Consider the following 23,201-nt stretch of genomic DNA (forward strand, 5'->3'; position numbering starts at 1 on the left):
ATTATATCCTCTTGTAATCTTTTCCATGTTTGAGGATTTATAATGATGTTCCCGTCTCATTCCTGATGTTTGTTCCAAGTTCTCATTTGTTCTCCTTTCCAAATCTGAGCCCTGGGGATAAGTGTAAGTAGTAAGTAAAGAAAGAAAGCAAAGATGTTGGAGGTAGAGAAAACAGCAAGAGCAAATGCACTGAAGTGAATGGTATATTTGGTTTTATTTAAGTAAAAAACTTGAGGTAAACAAAGCCTCTAATAAGGCTGAAGGTCAAGTCATAAAGGGTCTTGAGTGGGTTTTGAAGGGGAAAATGTGGTTATATTTTCATTTTTAAGAATTACTATGTACCAAATATACACTTTGCTAAGCTTTGATAGAGTTGACAAGACAGGTTCTCTGTCCTTGGGAAGCTCACAATACATTATGAGAGGCAGTCATAGAAACAAATTATAATATAGTACAATGCCAATAAAGAAACAAAGTCATGAGGGCAAATAGCTTACTTTGAGACTGAAGTTTGACTTTTTGATTAGCTCCACTCAACATCTCTAAGCATTCTCAGCCTTTATAGGCAAACATCTAGATCCCTTGGCAGCTGTTAAGATGGGATAGCCTAGAGAAGCTTGAGTTAGTACCTAGTTTGACTCCTTTCTGGACTTAGTCCCCTAGACCTGTGTTCATTGTTTCAACTTTCAGTTTTATGAAAGCCAGTGATTTCTCTTTTCTTCCCTATAGGTGTAGAGAATATCAAAGTGGTGGCTACAGTTCCACCCCTGGTCTGGCTGCCATGTATCATGGGCAAACTACTAGTAAAGGGCCGTGTAATTCCACGCAGATTTACCAGCAACCTCCAAGGCTTCTCATTGTGCATATCGCTCTACCATCCTGGGCTGACCTCTGCTCCAACCTCTGTGAGGCTCTGCAGAACTTTTTCTCTCTAGCCTGCAGCTTGATGGGCCCCAGCCGCATGTCCCTCTTCAGCTTATACGTTGTACAAAATCAGCATGAGTGCATCCTCCCCTTTGTGGTGAGTATATCTATATTTGTTCATTTTATCCTGAGAGCAGATATGAGGTTTCTGGAGCAGAGATCACAGTTTTTATTCTTACAGTAATAACTGTGCCCATTCCCCATACCCAATACCCCATACCCCACAGGCAACAGAAAGAGCCCGATGTCATCCTACACATGGGGGATTTGTACTGCAGAAGAGGAACCCCAAAATTATTAATATGGGAGTGTATATAGGCCACATCTTACCCCCCACCTCCACTCCTGAGAGAGGGAGAGAAACTTTGGCATTTACAGTCCTTTGGAATGTAAGCAACTGACCTCTTTCATCCCTCTTTGAAATGTAAACACAGGGAAGTAAATCTCTAGATTTCTTTAGAGGTCTCTGGCTACTCTATCACCCTTTAAGTTTCTAAGACTTGTCCTTTAACCCAGGTTCCAGGATTTTTTGCTCAGAAAGCCCCAACTGTGCAGAAATATGAAAATATTTTTTCTCTATACTTCCACATAGGACTCAGGTGAAACTCCCCCTAGAGTTTCAGAAGGCAAAGGCTGGGCTAAGGGCAATGCTTTTACAAAGCTCTCTCACACATAGACAACTATCTCTTTTCCTCCTCAAACAAATTCAGATCTTCACTTTCTCCCCTTTACAAAGTTCAGAAGCTCAGGGGTGGGAAAGACTTCAGAGGTTCTAGTAAATCCTCTTCCTGAGGCAGCCATGCTGCTGGGATAGTCAGAAAAGACCTCATGGGGAGCCAGGACTTTGATTCCTACCTGGTGTGAATAAGACCTCCTCCCACATAGTGTCCATGGAAGCCACGTGGGAGCCTGGACTCCCTCCAACCCATCCAACATTAACAAGGTTTCTATCTCTCCCCCTCCCTATTGAGGTGGTGTCAGAGGAGGCCATGTGGGAAGTGGCAGTGAGGCATCTTTTTATCTCCAAGGCAGGATGGTGTCAGTGAAGTCCTAGTGGGAAGCCAGGACTTTTAGGACATTTTTCCTAGTGGAACGCTTAATGGTAATGAAGCTTACCTACCCCCAGGGTGTCAGTGGGGGGGCCTTTGAGGAACCTGAACTTCTACCCCCACCCAGAGGTAACAAGGCACCCTCCCTTCTGGGATGTAATTAGAGGCCAAATAGAGTCACACCCCAACCTGACAGTAATTACATCCCAGTAATCCGGGATGTAATTAGAGGCCAAATAGAGTCACACCCCAACCTGACAGAGAAGTGACAGGAAACCTCACTTCTCCCATTGGTGCAGTGTCAAAATAGGCCTACTAAAGCAGAAGATTTAAACAAGATCCAGAGTCTTACAGCATAATACCCAAAATGTCCAGAATACACACACACACACAAAAAAAATCACTCATGATTATCAAGAACCAGGAAAATCCCAACTTGAATGAGAAGACAACAGACACCAACACTGAGATGACACAGGTGTTAGAATTATCTGAAAACACTTTTGAAGCAGCCATCATAAAAATATTCCAACAAGCAGTTATGAACGTGCTTGCACAAATGGAAAAATATAAAGTCTCACCAAAGAAATAGAAGTATAAAGAAAAACCAAATAGAAATTTTAGGCTGAAAAATGCAATACCCATAATTTTAAAAACAAAAATCTACTATGGATGGGCAAAATGGAGAGGACAGAGGAACTTGAAAACAGAATAGAAATTACCCAATCTGAGCAACAGAGAGAAAAGAGACTTTAAAAAAAAATTAGCAAAGCCACAGGGATCTGTGAGACTATAACAAAGAGCTAACATTTATGTCATCACAGTCCAAGAGGAAAGGGACAGGAGGGTGGAGCTGGACAAATACTTAAAGAAATAATCACTGAAAGTTTCCCAAATTTGGCAAAAGTTATAAACCTAAAGATTCAAGAGGCTGGTGGAGCCCCAAACAGAATAAACACAAAGAAATCCATTCTAAGACACATCATAATCAAAATTCTAAAAACTAAAGACAAAGAAAGACTCTTGAGAGCGGGACACTGACACCTTACCTATAAGGGAGAAACAATCAAGTAATGATAGATTCTTTTCATTAGAAACCATGAAGGCCAGAGGAAGTGTCACATTTTTCAAATGCTGAAAGAAAAGAACTGTTAACCTAGAACTCTGTATCCAGTGAAAATATCCTTAAGGAATGAATCAGAAATCAAGATATTCTCAGATGAGGGAAAACTAAGAATTTGTCACCAACAGACCTACCTTAACAGAATGGCTAAAGGAAGTTCTCGAATCAGAAAGGAAATTATAAAAGAAAGACTCTTGTAATATCCGGAAGGAAGAAAGAAGAATGGAAAGAATAAAATATGAATAAAGATAATAGACTTTCTATAGAGTCTTCTAAATTATATTTGACAATTGAAGCAAAAATTATAACATTGTCTGATATTGTTGTTAGTGCTAGTGTATATAGAGGAACTATTTAGGATAATTACATTATAAACAGGGGAGGATAAAAGGACTTAAAGGAAATTAAGGTTTTTACACTTCATTCAAAATGGTAAAATATTGACACCAGTATACTGTGATAAGGATGTATATGTATAATGCAATACTTAAAACAACCACTTAAAAAATCTATATAAAGAGATACACTCAGAAACACTATAGATAAATCAAAATGGAATTCTAAGAAAATATTCAATTAACCCACAGGAAGATAGGTAAAAGAAAACAGAGAAATGAAAAACTGAGGGAACAAACAGAAAGCAACAAATAAATCAACAGGCTGACATACCAATAATTACATTAAATGTAAATGGTTTTATGGGCTTCCCTGGTGGCGCCTATCCCTGGTCCGGGAAGATCCCACATGCCACGGAGCAACTAAGCCCATGCACCACAATACTGAGCCTGTGCTCTAGAGCCCGCAAGCCACAACTACTGAGCCTGCATGCTGCAACTACTGAAGCCCATGCACCTGGAGCCCATGCTCCGCAACAAGAGAAGCCACCACAGTAAGAAGCCCATGCACTGCAACGAAGAGTAGGCCCCACTTGCCGTGACTAGAGAAAGCCCGCATGCAACAACAAAGACCCAAAGCAGCCAAAAATAAATAAATAAAATAAAAAAATTTATTTTTAAAAATGTAAATGGTTTTAATACACCAATTAAAAGAAAGAGGGAATTCCCTGGTCGTCCAGTGGTTAGGACTCTCTGCTTCCACTGACAGGGGCCCAGGTTCGATCCCTGGTTGGGGAAATAAGGTCCCACAAGCTGCACGGCATGGCAATAAATAAATAAATAAAAGAGATTGGCGGAGGTGGGGGCATGACCCAACTGTATCCTATCTACAGGAAACTAACTTCAAACACAATAAAAGTAGGTTGAAAGTAAAAGGATGGAAAAAGATATACCATGATAACAATCAAAACATTATTAATATATCAAATTAAGTAGACATAATGATAAAAAGAGTCACAGAACAAGAACAAATAGTCCTAAAATTTATATGGAACCCCAAAGACCTAGAATTGCCGAAGCAATCCTAAAGAAAAAGAACAAAGCTGGAGGCATAACCACCCCGTGCCCTCCCGCCAGACTTCAGACAATACTACAAAGCTACAGTAATCAAAACAGCCTGGGAACTTCCCTGGTGGTCCAGTGGTTAAGACTCCACACTCCCACTGTAGGGGGCACTGGTTCAACACTGGTCAGGGAACTAAGATCCTGCATGCCATGTGGTGCAGCCACAAAAAAAAAAAAACAACAACTGTGATATTGGCACAAAAACAGACATACGGGTCAATGGAACAGAATAGAGAGCTGAGCAATAAGCCCACACACCTACAGTCAATTAATCTTCAACAAAGGAAGCAAGAATATACAATGGAGAAGACAGTCTCTTCAGCAAGTGGTATTGGAAAAGCCGGACAGCAACATGTAAATCAGTGAAGTTAGAGCACTCCCTTATGCCATACATAAAAATAAACTCAAAATGGCTTAAAGACTTAAATATAAAGCATGACAGCATAAAACTCCTAGAAAAGAACATAGGCAAAATATCTGACATAAATTGTAGCCATGTTTTCTTAGGTCAGTCTCCCAAGGCAAAAGAAATAAAAGCAAAAATAAACAAATGGGACCAAATCAAACTAGGAAACCATAAACAAAATGAAAAGACAGCCTACAGAATGGGAGAAACTATTTGCAAATGATGCGACCAACAAGGGCTTAATTTCCAAAATATACAAACAGCTCATACAGTTCAATATTGAAAATAAATAAATAAATTTTAAAAATGGGCAGAAGACCTAAATAGACATTTCTCCAAAGAAGGCATACAGATGGCCAACAGGCACATGAAAAGATGCTCAACACTGCTAATTATTAGAGAAATGCAAATAACTGCAATGAGGTATCACCTCACACTAGTCAGAATGGCCATCAAAAAAAGTCTACAAATAATAAATGCTGGAGAGGTTGTGGAGAAAAGGGAACCTCCTGCACTGTTGGTGGGAATGTAAATTGGTGCAGCCACTACAGAGAATAGTATGGGGGTTCCTTAAAAAACTAAAAATAGAGTTACCATATGATCCAGCTATCCCATGCCTGGGCATATATATCTGGAGGAAACCCTAATTTGAAAAGATACATGCACCCCAGTGTTCATAGCAGCACTGTTTACAATAGCCAAGACATGGAAGCAACCTAAGGGTCCATCGACAGATGAATGGATAAAGAAGATGTGGTATATATATATACAATTTTACTCAGCCATAAAAAAGAATGAAATAGTGCCATTTGCAGCAACATGGATAGACCTAGAGATTATCATTCTAAGTGAAGTAAGTCAGACAAAGACAAATACCATATGATACCACTTACGTGTGGAATCTAAAAAAAATGATACAAAATGAATTTGCAAAACAGAAACAGACCCACAGACAGAGAACACAAACTTATGGTTACCAAAGGGGGAAAGGGAGGAGGGATAAATTAGGAGTTTGGGATTAGCAGATACACACTACTATATATACAATAAACAACAAGGGCCTACTGTATAGCACAGGGAACTATATTCAATATCTTGTAATAACCTATAATGGAAAAGAATCTGAAAAAGAATATATATATGTGTGTGTATATACATATATATGTATCTGAATCACTTTGCTGTACACCTGAAACTAACACAACTGTATCTGAATCACTTTGCTGTACACCTGAAACTAACACAACGTTGTATATCAAGTATAATTTTTTTTTAAAAATTTTCCAAAAGAAAAAAAAGAGTCAATCCAACAAAAGACAGCAATCTTAAATGTGTACCCACTAAACAACAGAGCTACAAATGTCTGTTAACTGGTCAATGGATAAACAAAATGTACAACTCTCACTCCATAAAACTGGAGTTTCCTACAAGTACACTGAGGACAGAGTGAAAGTGATAGTGATGTTTACGACCATACGGCAAGTATGTTCCTCTATTGTGCCATTTTCCTTGTGCATGTCTGTCCCATGACCACATTTGGCTGTGATATCTATCTTCTGTCAGGCAATAGGGATAAAGAAAAGTTGAGAGTGATCTGGAAGGGTAAATGAAGATATTCAGCATAGGAGGCTTTTTGGGAGATGAGCTCATGTCCCAAACAAAGGTAAAAGGATTTCATTTCCTTCTTCAATTGACTATGCTCTATGCCTCTGGTACTCCTCAGTACATTTGGCCTTAGATGAATCCCCTGACCCCTTATTCACTCCATTAGGAAAGACAGATGGTTCTAGACTAAAAACAACCTCTGGTAACTCAGGAAAAATTGCAAGCCAAAATTTCCATCCAAAAGAACAGTAAGTTCAACCATGGTCAAAAGCTCAAGAAAATCACTGAAGCAATGCCATTACCTTATGTATGGAACAGTCCAATCTTTGTTTAAAGAAAAAAATATTACCTTAAATCCGTTTTATCTGACCTATCTAAGTATCTGACGTTTTCTATCTGCAGAGTTAGCTCAAAATGTAAGTGGAGGAAGACAGCAGGTAGGAAATCTTGCCTAAATTGAACACCTCAATTTATCTCCTCATATTTAATTTATGAGTATAATAAAATAATTCTGAACTTTTTATGAGAAATCTTGACAAAGGAATTATAATTAAAATATTAGAATTCCTTTTATATCCATTGTGCCCTTAATATAAAGAAATTTGACCAAAATGATTAATCTCTCAAATCAGAGTTTCAGAAGAATTCCGTTACTGTGAAGATTTTACCAATTCTTTTACCTTTTCATGAGAACAAAGAAGTTATTTAAATCATATATGATCTACAATGGTATTTGAGGACCAGTAGTGGTCTAATTTGCCTATTACATTTATTTTCTTATCCTTACTAGCTGATCTTCAATAGAATCATTTAAAAGTGGCAAATAATAAGAATATATTATATTGGGGCTTCCCTGGTGGCGCAGTGGTTGAGAATCTGCCTGCCAATGCAGGGGACACAGGTTCGAGCCCTGGTCTGGGAAGATCCCACATGCCGCGGAGCAACTGGGCCTGTGAGCCACAATTACTGAGCCTGTGCATCTGGAGCCTGTGCTCCGCAACAAGAGAGGCCGCGATAGTGAGAGGCCCGCACACCGCTATGAAGAGTGACCCCCGCTTGCCACAACTAGAGAAAGCCCTCGCACAGAAACGAAGACCCAACACAGCCATAAATAAAATAAATAAATTTTTAAAAAAAAGAATATATTATATTAAATAGTGTTCAGGTAAACTCCAATAAAGATAATAAACTGTAATTGAGTGCTGCAGGAGGGTGGGGAGAGTAAGAAAAGGAAATATACAATTTTTATCATTGGAAAGTGGAGATTTTCATCACTCATTAATGGATATTGCTAAAGAAATAACTTAGGGGAATTATATAAACATGGAATTATAAAGATAACCCCTAAAACAAATACAAACCTTTCTAATTAGGGCAAGGAAAACATATATAGAGCAAACAAATTTACACAGTATAGTGATTTTTCAAAAGCTATGAAAACAGTGTATACCTTAAAATAATATAACTAAAAATAACTAAACTTACCTATTAAAGTACTTTAAAAACAGATTTGATTGCAAAACAAAATTCTGCTGTATTCAAGAGACTACAACAAAGTGATTCAGAAAGGTTGAAAATAAAAGGAAGGGCAAAGGTATACTAGGCAAGTGCAGCCCGTAATAAAAAAACAAAAAGCATGATTTTAATATCAGACATCATTGAATTTAGAGCAAAAAGCACTAAACACGACTAAGAATGGCACTTTAATGCTAGGACACAAAGCAGAGAAGAGTAGAGAATTATCAAGAGGAGCATAAGAAATATATTCAGTAAGAGAGCTTGTTGGAGGGAGAGTCTATTGAAAATATATCAGTTTTGAATACCAGTGTACCAAATAACATAGCATCAACATTTTTTAAAGAAATATATGGATGAAAGAAATCTGCACCTTCCTGAAGTGCTCATGGAATAGTCACAAAAGTTGACCGTATGTTAAGCCACAAATAAACCCCAAAACTTTGATGAATTCCAAAAAGTACAAGTAGATCAGTCAACATTCTCTGAATACAATGCAATAAAACTAGAAATAAATAGCAAATACAGAACAAAAAGTCACTACCACCTGGAAATTTTTCAGCTGTTTAATAGCTTTTGAATCAAAGAGGAAATCAGGCAAAAATTGCAGTATATCTAGGAAATAATAATAATGAAACACTACATATCAGACCTATGTGATACAAAAAAAGTTAATGCTGAGAAAAATTCATATCTTTAAACTATATAAATTTCATTATTTTATATTAGTAAACCAGAAAAACTGAAAATAAATGAAGCAAGCAACTCAAGAAGAAAAGAAAAAACAAGCTTAAGGAAAGCTAAAGGAAGGAAATAATAAAGATAAAAACAAACAATAATGCATATGAAAATAGAAAATTGTAGAACAAATGACTAAATCCAAATTTGTTCTTTGGGGAAAAAATAGGAAATAGATCAGCCATTAGTTAACTTAGTTTTAGGAAAAGGGCAGGGGGAAAAGGCACATATACACAAAATAAGATAAGGAGACAGTAACCACACTTGTGTGAAATGCATAATTCTCCATGAAAATATAATTACTGAAAGTGAATTCGGAAGAGACAGAAACCTGCCATTTCCCATAAAAGGAATAGGGAAAGTTATCAAAGAACTACCCTCTCCCAAAATAAAGTACTGAAACCAAATGGTTTTGCAGGGGAATAATACCAGACTTTTAAAGAACAAATTGTTAAGTTTTTTAATCATTTTATACCACAGAAAGAAAAAAAAATCCTTCCAAATTCTTTTTGTGAAGATAATGTAATATTGATCCTAAAATCCAGCAAAGAAAAACTACAGACCAGTCTCACTTATGACTATCTATTAAACATCCCAAATAAAGTATTAACAATAGAATCCAGCTCATATTAAAAAAATCATCTACAGGAATGCAGAAATGGTGCAGTACTGAAATCTATTAATATAGTTTACTATGTTAATATATCTAAGAAAAATATTATCGTGTTTATTTCCATACATACTGAAAAATGGTGTTTAATAAAGTGCAACATCCAATCTTTTTTTTAAAAACCTTAAAAAATTAGGAACAGGTGGCTATTCCCATAGTGTATGTCTATGACAACTCAAAAACCAGATCTTACTTAGTGAAAAGACACTGAATATATGCCTGTGTAAGACAAGTAAGTTTGCTATCATCACTGTTATCTAACAGTATTTTAGAGATTTTCACTAATATAATTGCACACATAAAAAAGAAGTTAGAATATAGAAACAAGGAAAGGAGGGACTTCCCTGGTGGTCCAGTGGTTAAAAACACTCTGCGCTTCTGCTGCAGGGGGGCGCGGGTTTGATCCGGGGAACTAAGATCCCACATGCCCCGTGGCATGGCCAAAAAAAAAAAGAGAAAATGATCGTCATTTGCAGATTAATGGTAATATATCTAGAAAACCCAAAAGAATCAACTAGAAAATTATTTCAAACAACAAAAGAATTCACGACAATGATGAGGTACAAATATTAATACAGATATAAGTACCCTTTAGGGCTTCCCTGGTGGCACAGTGGTTAAGAATCCGCCTGCCAATGCAGGGGACAAGGGTTCGAGCCCCAGTCCAGGAAGATCCCACATGCCACAGAGCAACTAAGCCTGTGCACCACAACTACTGAGCCTGCGCTCTGGAGCCCGTGAGCCACAACTACTGAGCCCATGTGCCACAACTACTGAAGCTCGTGTGCCTACAGCACGTGCTCTGCAACAAGAGAAGCCACTGCAATAAGAAGACCATGCACCACAACGAAGAGTAGTCCCCGCACACCGCAACTAGAGAAAGACCGCACAGCTACGAAGACCCAGCACAGCCAAAAATAAATAAAATAAATAAACTTATTTTTTAAAACATAATAATAAGTGCCCTTTATATTCTTCCAGAACGACAAACCAGAAGTTAAAATGGCAGAAAAGTTCTCATCACAATAACCAAAATGATCAAATAAATGCTTATGAATGAAAATAATAATAAATGTGCAAGATTTATATGAATTAAAATGCTATTGAGAAACACAGAAGAAGACTTGAACAAATGAAAAGTCATTAGTTCTTGGGAGGACTCAGACCAGAAAGATGTCAGTTATCTCTAAATTAATCTATAAATGTAATGCAATTCCCAGTAAAATTTCTAACAGAAGAACTAGACATCTTGATAATAAAGTTAAAATTAGAAACAAAAAACAAACAAGAATAGCTAGAGACTCTTTCTCTCAAATATTAAACAGATATTCACAGTGTGATACTGGAAATTGAAAAAACAGCAATAGAATACAATTTAAAGTCCAGAAATAGACCCAAATAACATGGGGGGATTTAGTGTATAATAATGATGCTATTTAACATTAGTTGAAAAAATTATTCAACAAACTAGGTAGCCATGTGGGAAGAAATTAAGTTAGAGTCATACACACAGCTTACACCAGTATAAATTCCAAAAAAAAAATTTTTTTTAAATAAATTTATTTATTTATTTATTTTTGGCTGCGTTGGGTTTTTGTTGCTGCGCACCGGCTTTCTCTAGTTGCAGAGAGTGGGGGCTACTCTGCGTTGCGGTGCACGGTCTTCTCATTGTGGTGGCTTCTCTTGTTGCGGAGCATGGGCTCTAGGCGTGCAGGCTTCAGTAGTTGTGGCTCGCGGGCCCTAGAGCGCAGGCTCAGTAGTTGCAGATGGATCAAAGATTTAAATGTAAAAATTGAAAATATCTAAGTACTAGAACAGACTGTATCAGTCTGGGTCCAATCAGGAAATAGAAACCACACAGTGATTTAAACAAGGAAAAAGTATATAGAGTATTTTAACATAGTTTAACATATTAAACTATGATAATATAGCAATTATAAGATATAGGAGAGCTTTTTGTGGTACCCTAGGGCTGAGGGAGAGATCTCAAAGAAGGACAAACTTGGAAAGGGGACCCCTTTCCCAAGGCTGGGGTTTAGACCCAGTTGGAGAATATATGGTTGCAGCTCACTGGATGCAAAGAAGTTCACTGGTTTGCTCAAGCCAGAGCTGGTCCATGGCTACTGGGAAAGCAGGAAGCAACCCTCCAGGTGTAGGCACAGTGGCTGATGCATAGGCATGCAGAGAGTGGAGAAGCCAGTGTGGGCAGGAGGCCTGGAGTAAGCAGTGTCCGTGTTGGAAGAACAGCAGCATTCGGAGGACCACAGGAGACAAAACTTCTGAGGGGAGGGACAGGTGAGCAAAGGGAATCAGGCATCAGTGCAGGCAGGAGGCCTGAAGCATGCAGTGTCCATGCTGAGTGGACAGCTGACAGGTGATCAGGTTAGGGCTGAGAAGTTCCCAGTGTCTTAGTCAGCTCAGGCTTTGACTGGCTGGTTTAAACAATAGACATTTATTTTCTCAAGGTTTAGAAGGCTGGAAGTCCAAGATCAGGGTGCCAGCCTGGTCAGGCTCTGGTGAGAGTCCTCTTCCATCTTGCAGACAGCGGCTTTCTTGCTATGTGCTCACATGGCCTTTCCTCAGTGCATGTACATGAAGAGAGAGCTCTGGTGTCTATTCTTCTTCTAAGAGCATCAATCCCATCATGGAGGCCCCACTCTCATGACCTCATCTAAACCTAATTACGTCCCAGAGGCCTTTCCTCTAAATACCATCACATTGGGAGTTAGGGCTTCAATTTATGAATTTTAAGGGGACACAAACATTAAGTCCATAACACTAAGGGCCTACAAGTTCTGGGCATGTGGGTGGAGCACTACCAGGTAACTTCATACCCCACTGCTTTCAGCAGGAGTGCACCTTCCTCCTGCAATGTCCCTCCAGTACACTCTACTCAGAAAACTTAACATCATGATTACTGTAAAGGAGAAAGACTTAAAGTAGAATTCTGCCCATTATTGCAGAGATACACTGAAGCGTGAATTTTGAGCTGAGAGGCAATGAATCAACAATTAACATACAGACCATGGGGGAAAATGTAACAGTAAGAAAGGCCTTTCTAATCATAACACAAAAGCCAAAATTCCAAAAATAAAAGATTAATAAATTCAGCTGAATAAATATAGAAAATAGAAAATAGAAAAAATAGAAAATATACACTTGGCCAAAAAAAAAAAAATACTGTGTGTAAAATCTAAAGACAACTAACAATATGAGGAAAAATATTTGCTTCTATATCACATAGGGTTAATTTACCTAACCGCATAAAGATCTCCTTAAAATCAATAAAGATAATGACCAACAATCAATAGAAAGTGAGAAATTATATACAGTTTTCATTAAAGGAAATACACATGATGCTGAAACATTGAATATGTTCAGTCTCACTTATAAAAGAAATGCAAGTTAAAACTACATTGAGATGCTATTATTTTTCACCTATTTGGCTGGCAAAGATTTTTTTTTTAAGTTTAATGACATACTGTTTATGAGGATATAAAGAAGCAGACACCCTTATATGCCATTTATGGGCATATATTTTAACACAATTTCTATAGTGGGCAATTTGGTATCACAATTTACATACCCTTTAACCTAGCAAGTCTGTTTTTAATAGGTTTTGTTTTGTTTTGTTTTGGCTGCACTGGGTCTTCGTTGCTGCACGTGTGCTTCTCAAGTTGTGGCGCGTGGGCTCTAGAGTGCATGGGCTTAGTTGCAGTATGTGGGATCTTAGTTTCCCAACCAGGGATCAAACCTAGGCCCCCTGCATTGGGAGCACAGAGTCTTAACCACTGGACCACCAGGGAAGTCTCACAAGTCTGTTTTTAGAAACTTATCCTACAGATATGTTTTCATATGTGCAAAAATGATTTGAGTATAAGATTATTCATTTCAGCATTGTTTGCAATAGCAAAAGATTGGAAACAACCTAATGTTAATTAATAGGGAGTTGGTTAAATAAAGTTATGGTCCATCCATTAATGGAATACTATGTAGCCATAAAAATTGACACTTTTTATATATTGAATGTAGTGATTACCCAAATTTACTCTGCAACAAAATCAAGATACGAAAGAGTATCATAATCTCTTCTATTTTGGTAAGAAGAAAGATCAAGTTTATCATTTATATTTTCTTCCATGTAAAGAAATATCTCTGGAAAGATACCCAATAAAGCTAGTAATATTGATTGCCTCCAGTAAAGTACTGGTTAGCTGAAGAACAAGAGTAGGAAGGTGACTTTTTCTACATATTCTTTTGTAACCTTTGAATCTTGAATGCTTGTTGAATGAGAGAAGAAAAATCGCAACAAAATTTTGGAAACTATAATACAGGTGAAAAGTGATAATTGACTTAGCAGTCCCAAGAGAGCTAAATCTTAAGCCAGTAGTGGGAAACCCAAGGAAGAAAGCATTTTAAACCACCAAGTTCTCAAAAGCCTTAGGAATTGGTAAAATCAAGTACTTCTGGAGGTAAGAATGAAGGTAGAGCTAAAAGTAGAAATATGTTGAGCATCTGTTTAAAAAGCAGTTTGACCTTTAGATGCTCTCTTCTACTCCAAAAGCAACAAACTTATTCGTCACCTTAGATGGGGCATCGCAACATGCCCCATACCAATGTACCCCTAGGAATTTCACTGAGGTAGAAGGCCCCTGAATTTTAGTCGAATTTATTTCCTACCCTCTGGCGTACAAATGTCTTACCAATAAGTTAGAGTAGGCGCTACTTCTTGCTCACTAGGTCCACTCAGCATAATGTCATTAATGTAATGGGCCAGTGTGATAGCTTGTGGAAGGGAATGGCAGTCAAAAATCCCTGTGAACTAAATTATGACATAGGGCTGGAGAATTGATATACCCCTGAGGTAGGACAGTGAAGGTGTATTGCTGGCCTTGGCAGCTGAAAGCAAACTGCTTCTGTGGGACCTTATAGACAGGAGTGGAGAAAAGGCATTTGCCAGATCAATAGCTGCATACCAGGTACCAGGAGATGTGTTAATTTGCTCAAGCAATGAAACCACATCTAGTACAGCAACTGCCGTTGGAGTCACCACCTGGTTAAGTTTATGATAATCCACTATCATTCTCCAAGACCCGTCTGTCTTCTGTACAGGCCAAATTGGCAAGTTGAATGGGGATATGGTAGAAATCACCACCCCGGCATCTTTCAAGTCCTTGATGGTGGCACTAATTTCTGCAATTCCTCCAGAAATTCAGTATTACTTTTATTATTTTCCTAAGTAGAGGCAGTTCTAGAGGCTTCCACTTGGCCTTTCCCACCATAATTGCCCTCACTCCACAGGTCAGGGAACTAATGTGGGGATTCTGCCAGATGTTAGGTATGTCTATTCCAATTATGCTTTCTAAAACTGAGGAAATAGCCACAGGATGCATTTGGGGACCCCCTGGACCTGATATAAAATTTCATTGATCACCTGACCTCCACAAGCCCCTACTCTGACTAGTGGGCAACAATGATGTTTGGGATCTCCTAGAATTAGTGTCAGTTCATAGCCAGTGTCCAGTAGACCCTGAAACGTCTGATTATCCCCTTTACTTCAGTGTACAGTTACCCTGGTAATGTTCAAATCTTTCTGGTCCTTTTTTCTTTTCTTTTTTTTTAAAATTTATTTATTATTTAGTTTTGGCTGTGTTGGGTCTTCGTTTCTGTGCGAGGGCTTTCTCTAGTTGCGGCAAGTGGGGGCCACTCTTCATCGCGATGCGCGGGCCTCTCACTATCGTGGCCTCTCTTGTTGCGGAGCACAGGCTCCAGACGCGCAGGCTCAGTAGTTGTGGCTCACGGGCCTAGTTGCTCCACGGCATGTGGGATCTTCCCAGACCAGGGCTCGAACCCGTGTCCCCTGCATTGGCAGGCAGATTCTCAACCACTGCACCACCAGGGAAGCCCTTTCTGGTCCTTTTTTGATAGTTTTTTAATTCTTTGTTCATGGTGTTGAATCCCTCTTTTATTTCTTTAAACATCTTAAAGGTACTTAAATATATGTGATAATTCTAATATCTGAAGTGGTTGGTATTCTAATTCTCCTGTTTGTTGTTTCTGCAGACTCTCTCTCATAATGTTTGTTTCCTCACTGATTTTGTAATTTTGGATTATTAGCTTACCTTAAGCTGATCTTAATGTGTGAGAATTCTGTGAGGACTGAGTTTAGGGTGTATACCTGAGGTGCTATCAACCCAGGACCACTTTAAGTTATGTTTTAAACTTAGGGTTTCCTAGACCCTGCAGATAAAGACAAATCCCAAACCCACATGAGGGGAGATACGTGGTTTCTAGGTCCCAGCAGTGATTTCTTTCTCATTTCTACTCAGAGCTCACATAAGCCAAGTTTCATTGTCACCTCCCTTGACCAGCGAGTAGATTCTTTCTAGCCCACCTTTTCACTGAGAAAATAACCTTTTGAATGGTCTTAACTTTGAGCCAGGATGGCAGTTCCAACTCTTCTCCTTATGAGGGCCTAAGGCCTTGTCTCCTTCTCCTTTACAACACAAAGCCCTAGGTTCCCAAGATTAACAAGTAAAGCCAAGACTTTTATACCTATCTCACACTGTAGTTTCCTGTTGTCCCCACTTTGGTACCTGGGGATTTCCCTTAATTTCTTATGAATTCAACTATACATATAAAAGATATTTGTGTTTTATCTAGTATGTATATTGTTAGGTGGTGGAAGAGTGTGTTTCAGATATCTATTTATTTGTAGGTGCTTTTTACATATTAAGAATATTAATGTTGGGGCTTCCCTGGTGGCTCAGTGGTTGAGAATCTGCCTGCCAATGCAGGGGACATGGGTTCAAGCCCTGGTCTGGGAAGATCCCACATGCCGTGGAGCAACTAGGCCCGTGAGCCACAATTACTGAGCCTGCGCGTCTGGAGCCTGTGCTCCGCAACAAGAGAGGTCGCGATAGTGAGAGGCCCGCGCACCGCGATGAAGAGTGGCCCCCACTTGCCGCAACTAGAGAAAGCCCTCGCACAGAAACGAAGACCCAACACAGCCATAAATAAATAAATAAATAAATAAATAAATAAATAAATAAAAGAATATTAATGTCATGCTAATCATATACATTGCAAGTATTTACCCAGTTTGTTTTTTGCCTTTAACTTTATTCATATTCTCCTTTACTTAACAGAAAATTTTAATTTTTATATGGTCAGATCTCTTCATTTTTCCCTTTATGGTGTCCTACCTTTGTTGTCATGTTTCCAAAGGCCTTCCCTACCAGAAGATAGTATCCTTTTTTTCCTACTATTTTCCTAGTTTATTTTTTCAATAAATTTCTCATTATTGAATAATTTTAGATTCATCAAAAAGTTGCAAAGGCAGTACAGAGAATGCCTATATTTTCTAACATATTTTTCCTCCCCCTGAAATTTATTATATGTGCATCCATTTACCATTTATTCAAAAATAATTTGTTTAATAAAACTGTGTTCCAGGTACTGTTCTAGGCCCTGCAGACCTGACAATGAAGAGATAGATCAGATTCCTCCTTTAGTATATTATTATATTGAGCTTATATTCTAGTGAGATAGACAGACAATAACTTGTCAACATACTTTGGAAAATGTCATTCTAGTGTGACTCTAATCCCTTTCTATTCTGAGGCTATTTATCTCACTTGTTTGTAAAGTTAGTAGAAAGTGGGAATTATGTCTTTTTTTAGGTACCTAGTACATCATAAGCACATAATAATAAATGTTTTTTAAAATGGATGACTGAACGGACCTATGTCATTTACATAGATACTATTTTTTTTCCACTTATTTTTGTCAGTTGTAGAATAGGGCCATTAAGTCAATACAAACCCCTTCTGTTTAATCAGCAATGTCTTAAGTGCTTTTAGAGTTTGATAGTGATAAAAAATAATAACCACAGCTAACACTGAGTACATACTGTGTGACATGAACTAAGTCATTTAATAGTCTGTAAGATAAGTATTTCCATTGTCCCCAATTTCTAATTGAAGACATTTTAGCTTAAGGACTCATAGTCATAAGAGGAAGAGATAGGTTTGGAACTCAAGTCTATTTGGATCTAAAACCTGAACCAAGACTAGTACTTCTTTAACTAAAATGCCCACTACTCTTCAACAAGCATCCTCTACTCTTGTCAGGCACCTTTCCTCTTTCTCTCTGACACATTATATTCACTTTCAACCTCCATAGATGCTTGTATTGAACTTTCAGCCTCTCTACCAATCCCCCAACACACACACATAAACACATAAAATATTGTATTCTTTTTACAAATCTTACCCTTTCAATTCTCAGCCCAATCTCACCCCCTTTCCAACAACACTTACCTTTCTTTTTCTAAATCTCTAAAGTACCAATAGTCTATAACAGTCTCTTTCAACTGGGATACACATACCACTAGGGCTATAAGACTTCCCAGAGTACACAGGAATATATAATTTTAAAGAATTGATATATAGATCCTCAATTTCCACTAGTATTCTTTTCTAAAATTTCTCTGACTAATTATGCCTATGATGAGGGCGTCAGGCTACTTCGTCATTCCCACCATCCCTTTCACAATTACCCTTCTTCCACTTCACAAAGAAAATCCAAAATAAAAAGGAAGAGGTGAGAGGTACAAATCTTTCACCCACTATGAATTTTACTGTGATGAATTGCCATGTGGTTTTAAAACTTGCAGGGACACCAAACAAGGAATAATTCAAAATATTGGCATCAATGTAAGAAAGTAAATGACTTATGATTGGGTTAAGAATCTTTTGCAACCAGGTGATTTCCAATTTTAACAAAATTGAAGGAAGACTAAATTGAGGGACTTCTCTGGCGGTCCAGTGGTTAAGACTTCGCCTTCCAGTGCAGGGGTGCGGGTTCGATCCCTGGTCGGGGAGCTAAGATACCACATGCCTCGTGGCCAAAAAGCAAAACAAAAAAACAGAACCAATATTGTAACAAATGCAATAAAGACTTTAAAAAATGGTCCACATCAAAAAAAAAATCTTAAAAAACAAAGACTAAACTGAGTAGCAGCTGATAGATCATTAAAATAATTTTTATTAGTATTTATATCCCTATATAATTTTTGGCATATAGCTCAGAATGAATTTGACAATTTGATTGACATCTATATATATCAGGATGATGGTTCTCAGCACTAGAAACCTCCTAGAAAATAAGAATAGGATTAATACTGAATGTTGGTGCCATTCAATCAGTAATTTATTTATTCACACATACCTTAACTAATTGAAAAAAGAACACAACATGCTCATGCCATTAAGAGATGCATTTCTAATTAAAGTTTATGCTTAATGCCAATAATTATCAAAATAGGTAATATATATGTTGTTTTGATCAATTGTATATGAACAATAATTTTAATAATAGCTCAATCTAGATTATTAATTAGAGCCTATAGTCATAGGAAATTTTAAAATCTTAGAACATGTAAATATTTTTGACACAGAGAAGTATGATAAGATGATCAATAAAAAACTGCCAACCAAAAAATTCTATTACATTATGATAAAACTCTATGAGAAAAGTGAAATGGAAATATGAATTCAAGGAGAAAAATGAATAATATTAATTTCCATCTGTTAAAAAGAAAAAAGAGCTTGCTCATGTACTTTTTAAATTGAATAATGCAAGTATCAAATGCCTATGATATTTAGATTCTATTGGATTATGTTTTAAAGAGTAGTGGTATAGTTTTATTTTGAAATATTGATATTTAAATATGCTGGAAGTTATATCCTTAACAACTACGTACTTACCTAAAATCTAGATGTCAACTTAAAAACGTATAAAGGAGTATATCATTTTTCATATTCTTTTAGGGAGTACATGAAAAGAAATGCTCAAAGGCTACTAGTCTGTACTTGAGTAGGTTTCTTATCTTCCTATCTAGATTACAAGTTCTCTTTGTGTAAGAATTATATACTATTTATTGTGTTTTTCCCAGAGATTCATGGAGAGGAGCATGTAAGCAAAGTAACATGCTCATGAATTTTATGTGCATTTTGCAAATATTGCTCAATTCTGCTCTTTGATCAGGAAAGTTTCCTTATCCCAAATAATAATTCCTCCCCACCCCACCCCCACCTGCTATTGATGCTTGGAATTCCTTCAAATAGTGTCACAAATTTTAATTCCACATTTATTCAAAATGCATATATTCTTAGGAGAGGTAACATCGATCTAGAGTCAGATTAGATTAGATTACTTCCTGAGAACAAGTTTTTGTGAAGGAAAGTGAGGAGAGCCAGGAGATTTACATGTTGATTCCTTGACCTGACTGCAGACTAAGCCAAGCATCTCTGCTTAAAGTGATCCTGAGGGGCAGATTAGGTAGGACCTTATCAGTTCTAAAATGATCAAAATCCTCCTTTCTGATAAAACATCACTCTTGGGCTTTCCTGGTGGCGCAGTGGTTAAGAATCTGCCTGCCAATGCAGGGGACACGGGTTCGAGCCCTGGTCTGGGAGGATCCCACATGCCGCGGAGCAACTAAGCCCGTGAGCCACAACTACTGAGCCTGCGCGTCTGGAGCCTGTGCTCCGCAACGGGAGAGGCCGCGACAGTAAGAGGCCCGCGCACCGCGATGAAGAGTGGCCCCCGCTCGCCGCAACTGGAGAAAGCCCTCGCACAGAAACGAAGACCCAACACAGCCAAAAATAAATAAATTAATTAATTAAAAAAAAAAATCACTCTTGAATAGAGAAGCTTGCTGTGCCTAGACTGACTGAGAAATGAAGGTAATGTCTAAGAGTGACACTGCTAGGCCTCCAATTTGCAGACCACCCCAAAGTAAAACTAAGCAGTCACAACTGAACCTTCCTTTGGGTGAGTGAATGAGTTAAAACACGTTCTTTCCTGTTTCTAGTAATTCCACATAATCAAAGTCCTTTGGCTGCAAATTTTCCTTCCTCTGGTCTAGGGAAGATTTTAGTGCAGTGCCTAGAACATAATAGGCATTCCATAGATCTTGGTCAAATAAACAGATTTTCAGGAAGGGAAAAGTACTCTTGAGGAGTAATTGATAATGAAATTAGACTGCCAGTTAATCTGAAACCTGAGTCACTAAAGATTTGCATCTTTGATTCATTTTTCTCTGCAGCAAGTGAAAGGGAACTTTGCTAGGCTGCAGGCCTGCATCTCAGAACTCCGCATATTGCAAAGAGAAGGTTGTTTCAGACCACAAGCCACTTCTCTGCAGCTGGCAATAAAGGATGGGCTCCAGCAGTTCAAACAGTACAGTGGACACATGACCACAAGTGCAGCTTTGACCTACACTTCCCTGGAGGTAAAAGATAGCTTAGGACTAAGCCACCTTCCCATTTCAGTCCATCTAGATCCTTCATTGTTTGTCATCCTTCTGTTGTTCTCTGTTTCATTCACATTGAAAGTCATGACTAGATACTCCATTGGGTACATGAGTGACTGTGAGTTAAAACACATTCAGTCTCTAGTAACATCAGGCATCAGACAAATGAGTTTAAAAATAATTATGCTTTCATCTGCATGCTTATTCATCAATTAAAAATGTCTAAGTACAAAAGAGAATTGAATGTATTTAATACTTGCCTTCCAGAGTGTCAAGTTCAACCCAGATTCAGATTGAGCAAGGAGAGAAATCTACATGGAAGTACCGCTGTGAGAAAAGAGCATATAAGCTCTCTGATCTTTAGTACACATTTAATGAGTGGAATTTAAGGATCCTATTTCCTTTGTATCCTCAAGACATCAAAGCACTTTGAGCAAGAGGGATACTGCCAATGATTCAAGCAATCTTAAAAACTGAAACACAGTGGGGGACTTCCCTGGCGGTCCAGTGGTTGAGACTCCGTGCTCCCAATGCAGGATGTGCGGATTCAGTCCCTAATCGGGGAACCCTAGTTGAGGAACTAAGATCCCACATGCTGCACGCGGTACGACCAAAAGAAAAACAAAAACTAAAACACAGGGATGGCTTCTCATTGGTCACTTTCTGGGGTAGGTTCAGCCTGTTTGGAAGGGTCCTGTGATGATCTGACCCACCAGACCTCTCCCACCAGAATCTGTCAAATGAAATTTGATTTGCAAATTACATATAAATTTTTTTCTTTGCCCTAAAGACAATAGCCACTACCACAGATTTCTGTGGTGTTTAATCTTCCAGATCTAACCTGTTACATTCTAACCTCTGTACATCAGGGAAAGTAGACACGTTGATTCTTCTATTTATTTCCAGATTACTGTTCTGACTTCACAGCCTGGAAAAGAGGTGGTCAAACAATTGGAGGAAGGATTGAAAGATACAGACATAGTCAGAGTCAGGAGGCTTCAGGTGGTTGAGATCACAAAGGGAGTCCTAGAATGTATGGACTCAGCATCCCCTGTTGAAGAGGCCAGCAACGACGGTAAGAATTAAAAGAAAAGGTAAAAAGAATGGTAAGAATTTTAATGAGTAGTCTTTTACAGATCAAGAAGATTATTTTCCATGGTCTTTTTTTTAAAAAAGAGATTTTTTTTGATGTGGACCATTTTTAAAGTCTTTATTGAATTTGTTACAATATTGCTTCTGTTTTATGTTTCGGTCTTTTGGCCGCGAGGCATGTGGAATCTTAGCTCCCCGACCAGGGATCAAACCCGCACCCCCTGCTTTACAAAGGGAAGTCTTAACCACTGGACCACCAGGGAAGTCTCTTCCATGGTCTTTTTATGTTCTTAAATGAAATGAAGCCAACAGATTTCACTGTGGTTCAGACAGGTGTTTCTAGGTGTTAGAGTTTAATTTTTTAATCATATTTTTAATTTTAGAAACAATATATGTTAATGTAAAACCTGAAATATAGGTATAAAAAGTAAAAATTCCTTCCTCCTCAAGAGATTGGGGTATCCCTCTTAATGCTCCATTAGATAGATAGATAGATAGATAGATAGATAGATAGATAGATAGATAGATAGATAATAGGAAGAAATATTTTATATTTTAATGGGATCATGACATACATAATATTCCGTAATCCTCTTTGCATGTTGTACAGCTATCTGTGTTAGTATCTATAGACATGCCTTGTTTTTTACTGAATACATGATTTTTTTTTTACTTTGTGGTTGGACCATAGTTTGTTTAATCGCTTATTTATGAATAATTTGGTTTATTACATTTTGCTATTATAACCAATGCTGTATGAAGAGACATATGCACGGCTGGCTTCATTGGCCTATGACCAGTGCGGTCACACAAGGCCCTGCATTCAGAAAGCCCCTATGCTTAGGATTTAATGCTTTTGGGTTGCAGTCTTGAAATTCTTAATCAGTGTTTTGTAAGTGAAGTTTGATGGAACAATGGAACATGTGCCAGGGGATTATAGTCTCGGTTCATATGTGCCCTGCCTACCTCCTACCTCCCCAGAATGGGTTTTGAGTCACCAGCTTCCCAGCCCTGATGTCCCCAGCCCACCTACCCCAACCCAGTGACTACTGGCACTCAGATCCCTGCTAATAAATCCCACATAAGTCACCAGTAATCGTACACTTCCTAGAAGAGAAAATATTCAAACTGAGTCTTAAAGGACAAATAGGAATTAACCAAGCAGAGGAAGAGGAAAGGGGGACTCAAAAAGGAGACCCAGGGACATGAGAAAGCAAGATAAATCAACTTTCAGAGATGAGCCCATGGTTCCTTATGTCAGGAGCCTATCAGGCAGAGGCAGGAGTAAGGCTCTAAAGG

The 23,201-nt window shown here is 38.1% G+C and overlaps 1 protein-coding gene across 7 annotated transcripts in view; it reads left to right on the forward strand.

The window, feature by feature from the left end:
* The window catches only part of M1AP (meiosis 1 associated protein), a 92,326-nt gene that overhangs the window by 6,648 nt on the left and 62,477 nt on the right, over positions 1–23,201 (forward strand). For 6 of the 7 annotated variants that reach the window (XM_082356987.1, XM_082356988.1, XM_082356982.1 and 3 more), the window contains exons 2-4: positions 730–1,021; positions 20,604–20,789; positions 21,717–21,885. In XM_082356987.1, the coding sequence (XP_082213113.1) occupies positions 782–1,021; positions 20,604–20,789; positions 21,717–21,885 (595 nt within the window). In that variant the 5' untranslated portion in view covers positions 730–781. The remainder of the gene's footprint in view (positions 1–729; positions 1,022–20,603; positions 20,790–21,716; positions 21,886–23,201) is intronic. The other variant, XM_082356985.1, reaches the window with a different exon arrangement.

This window comes from Balaenoptera borealis, assembly GCF_965194805.1.
Source record: "Balaenoptera borealis genome assembly, chromosome: 15".
NCBI lineage: Eukaryota > Metazoa > Chordata > Mammalia > Artiodactyla > Balaenopteridae > Balaenoptera > Balaenoptera borealis.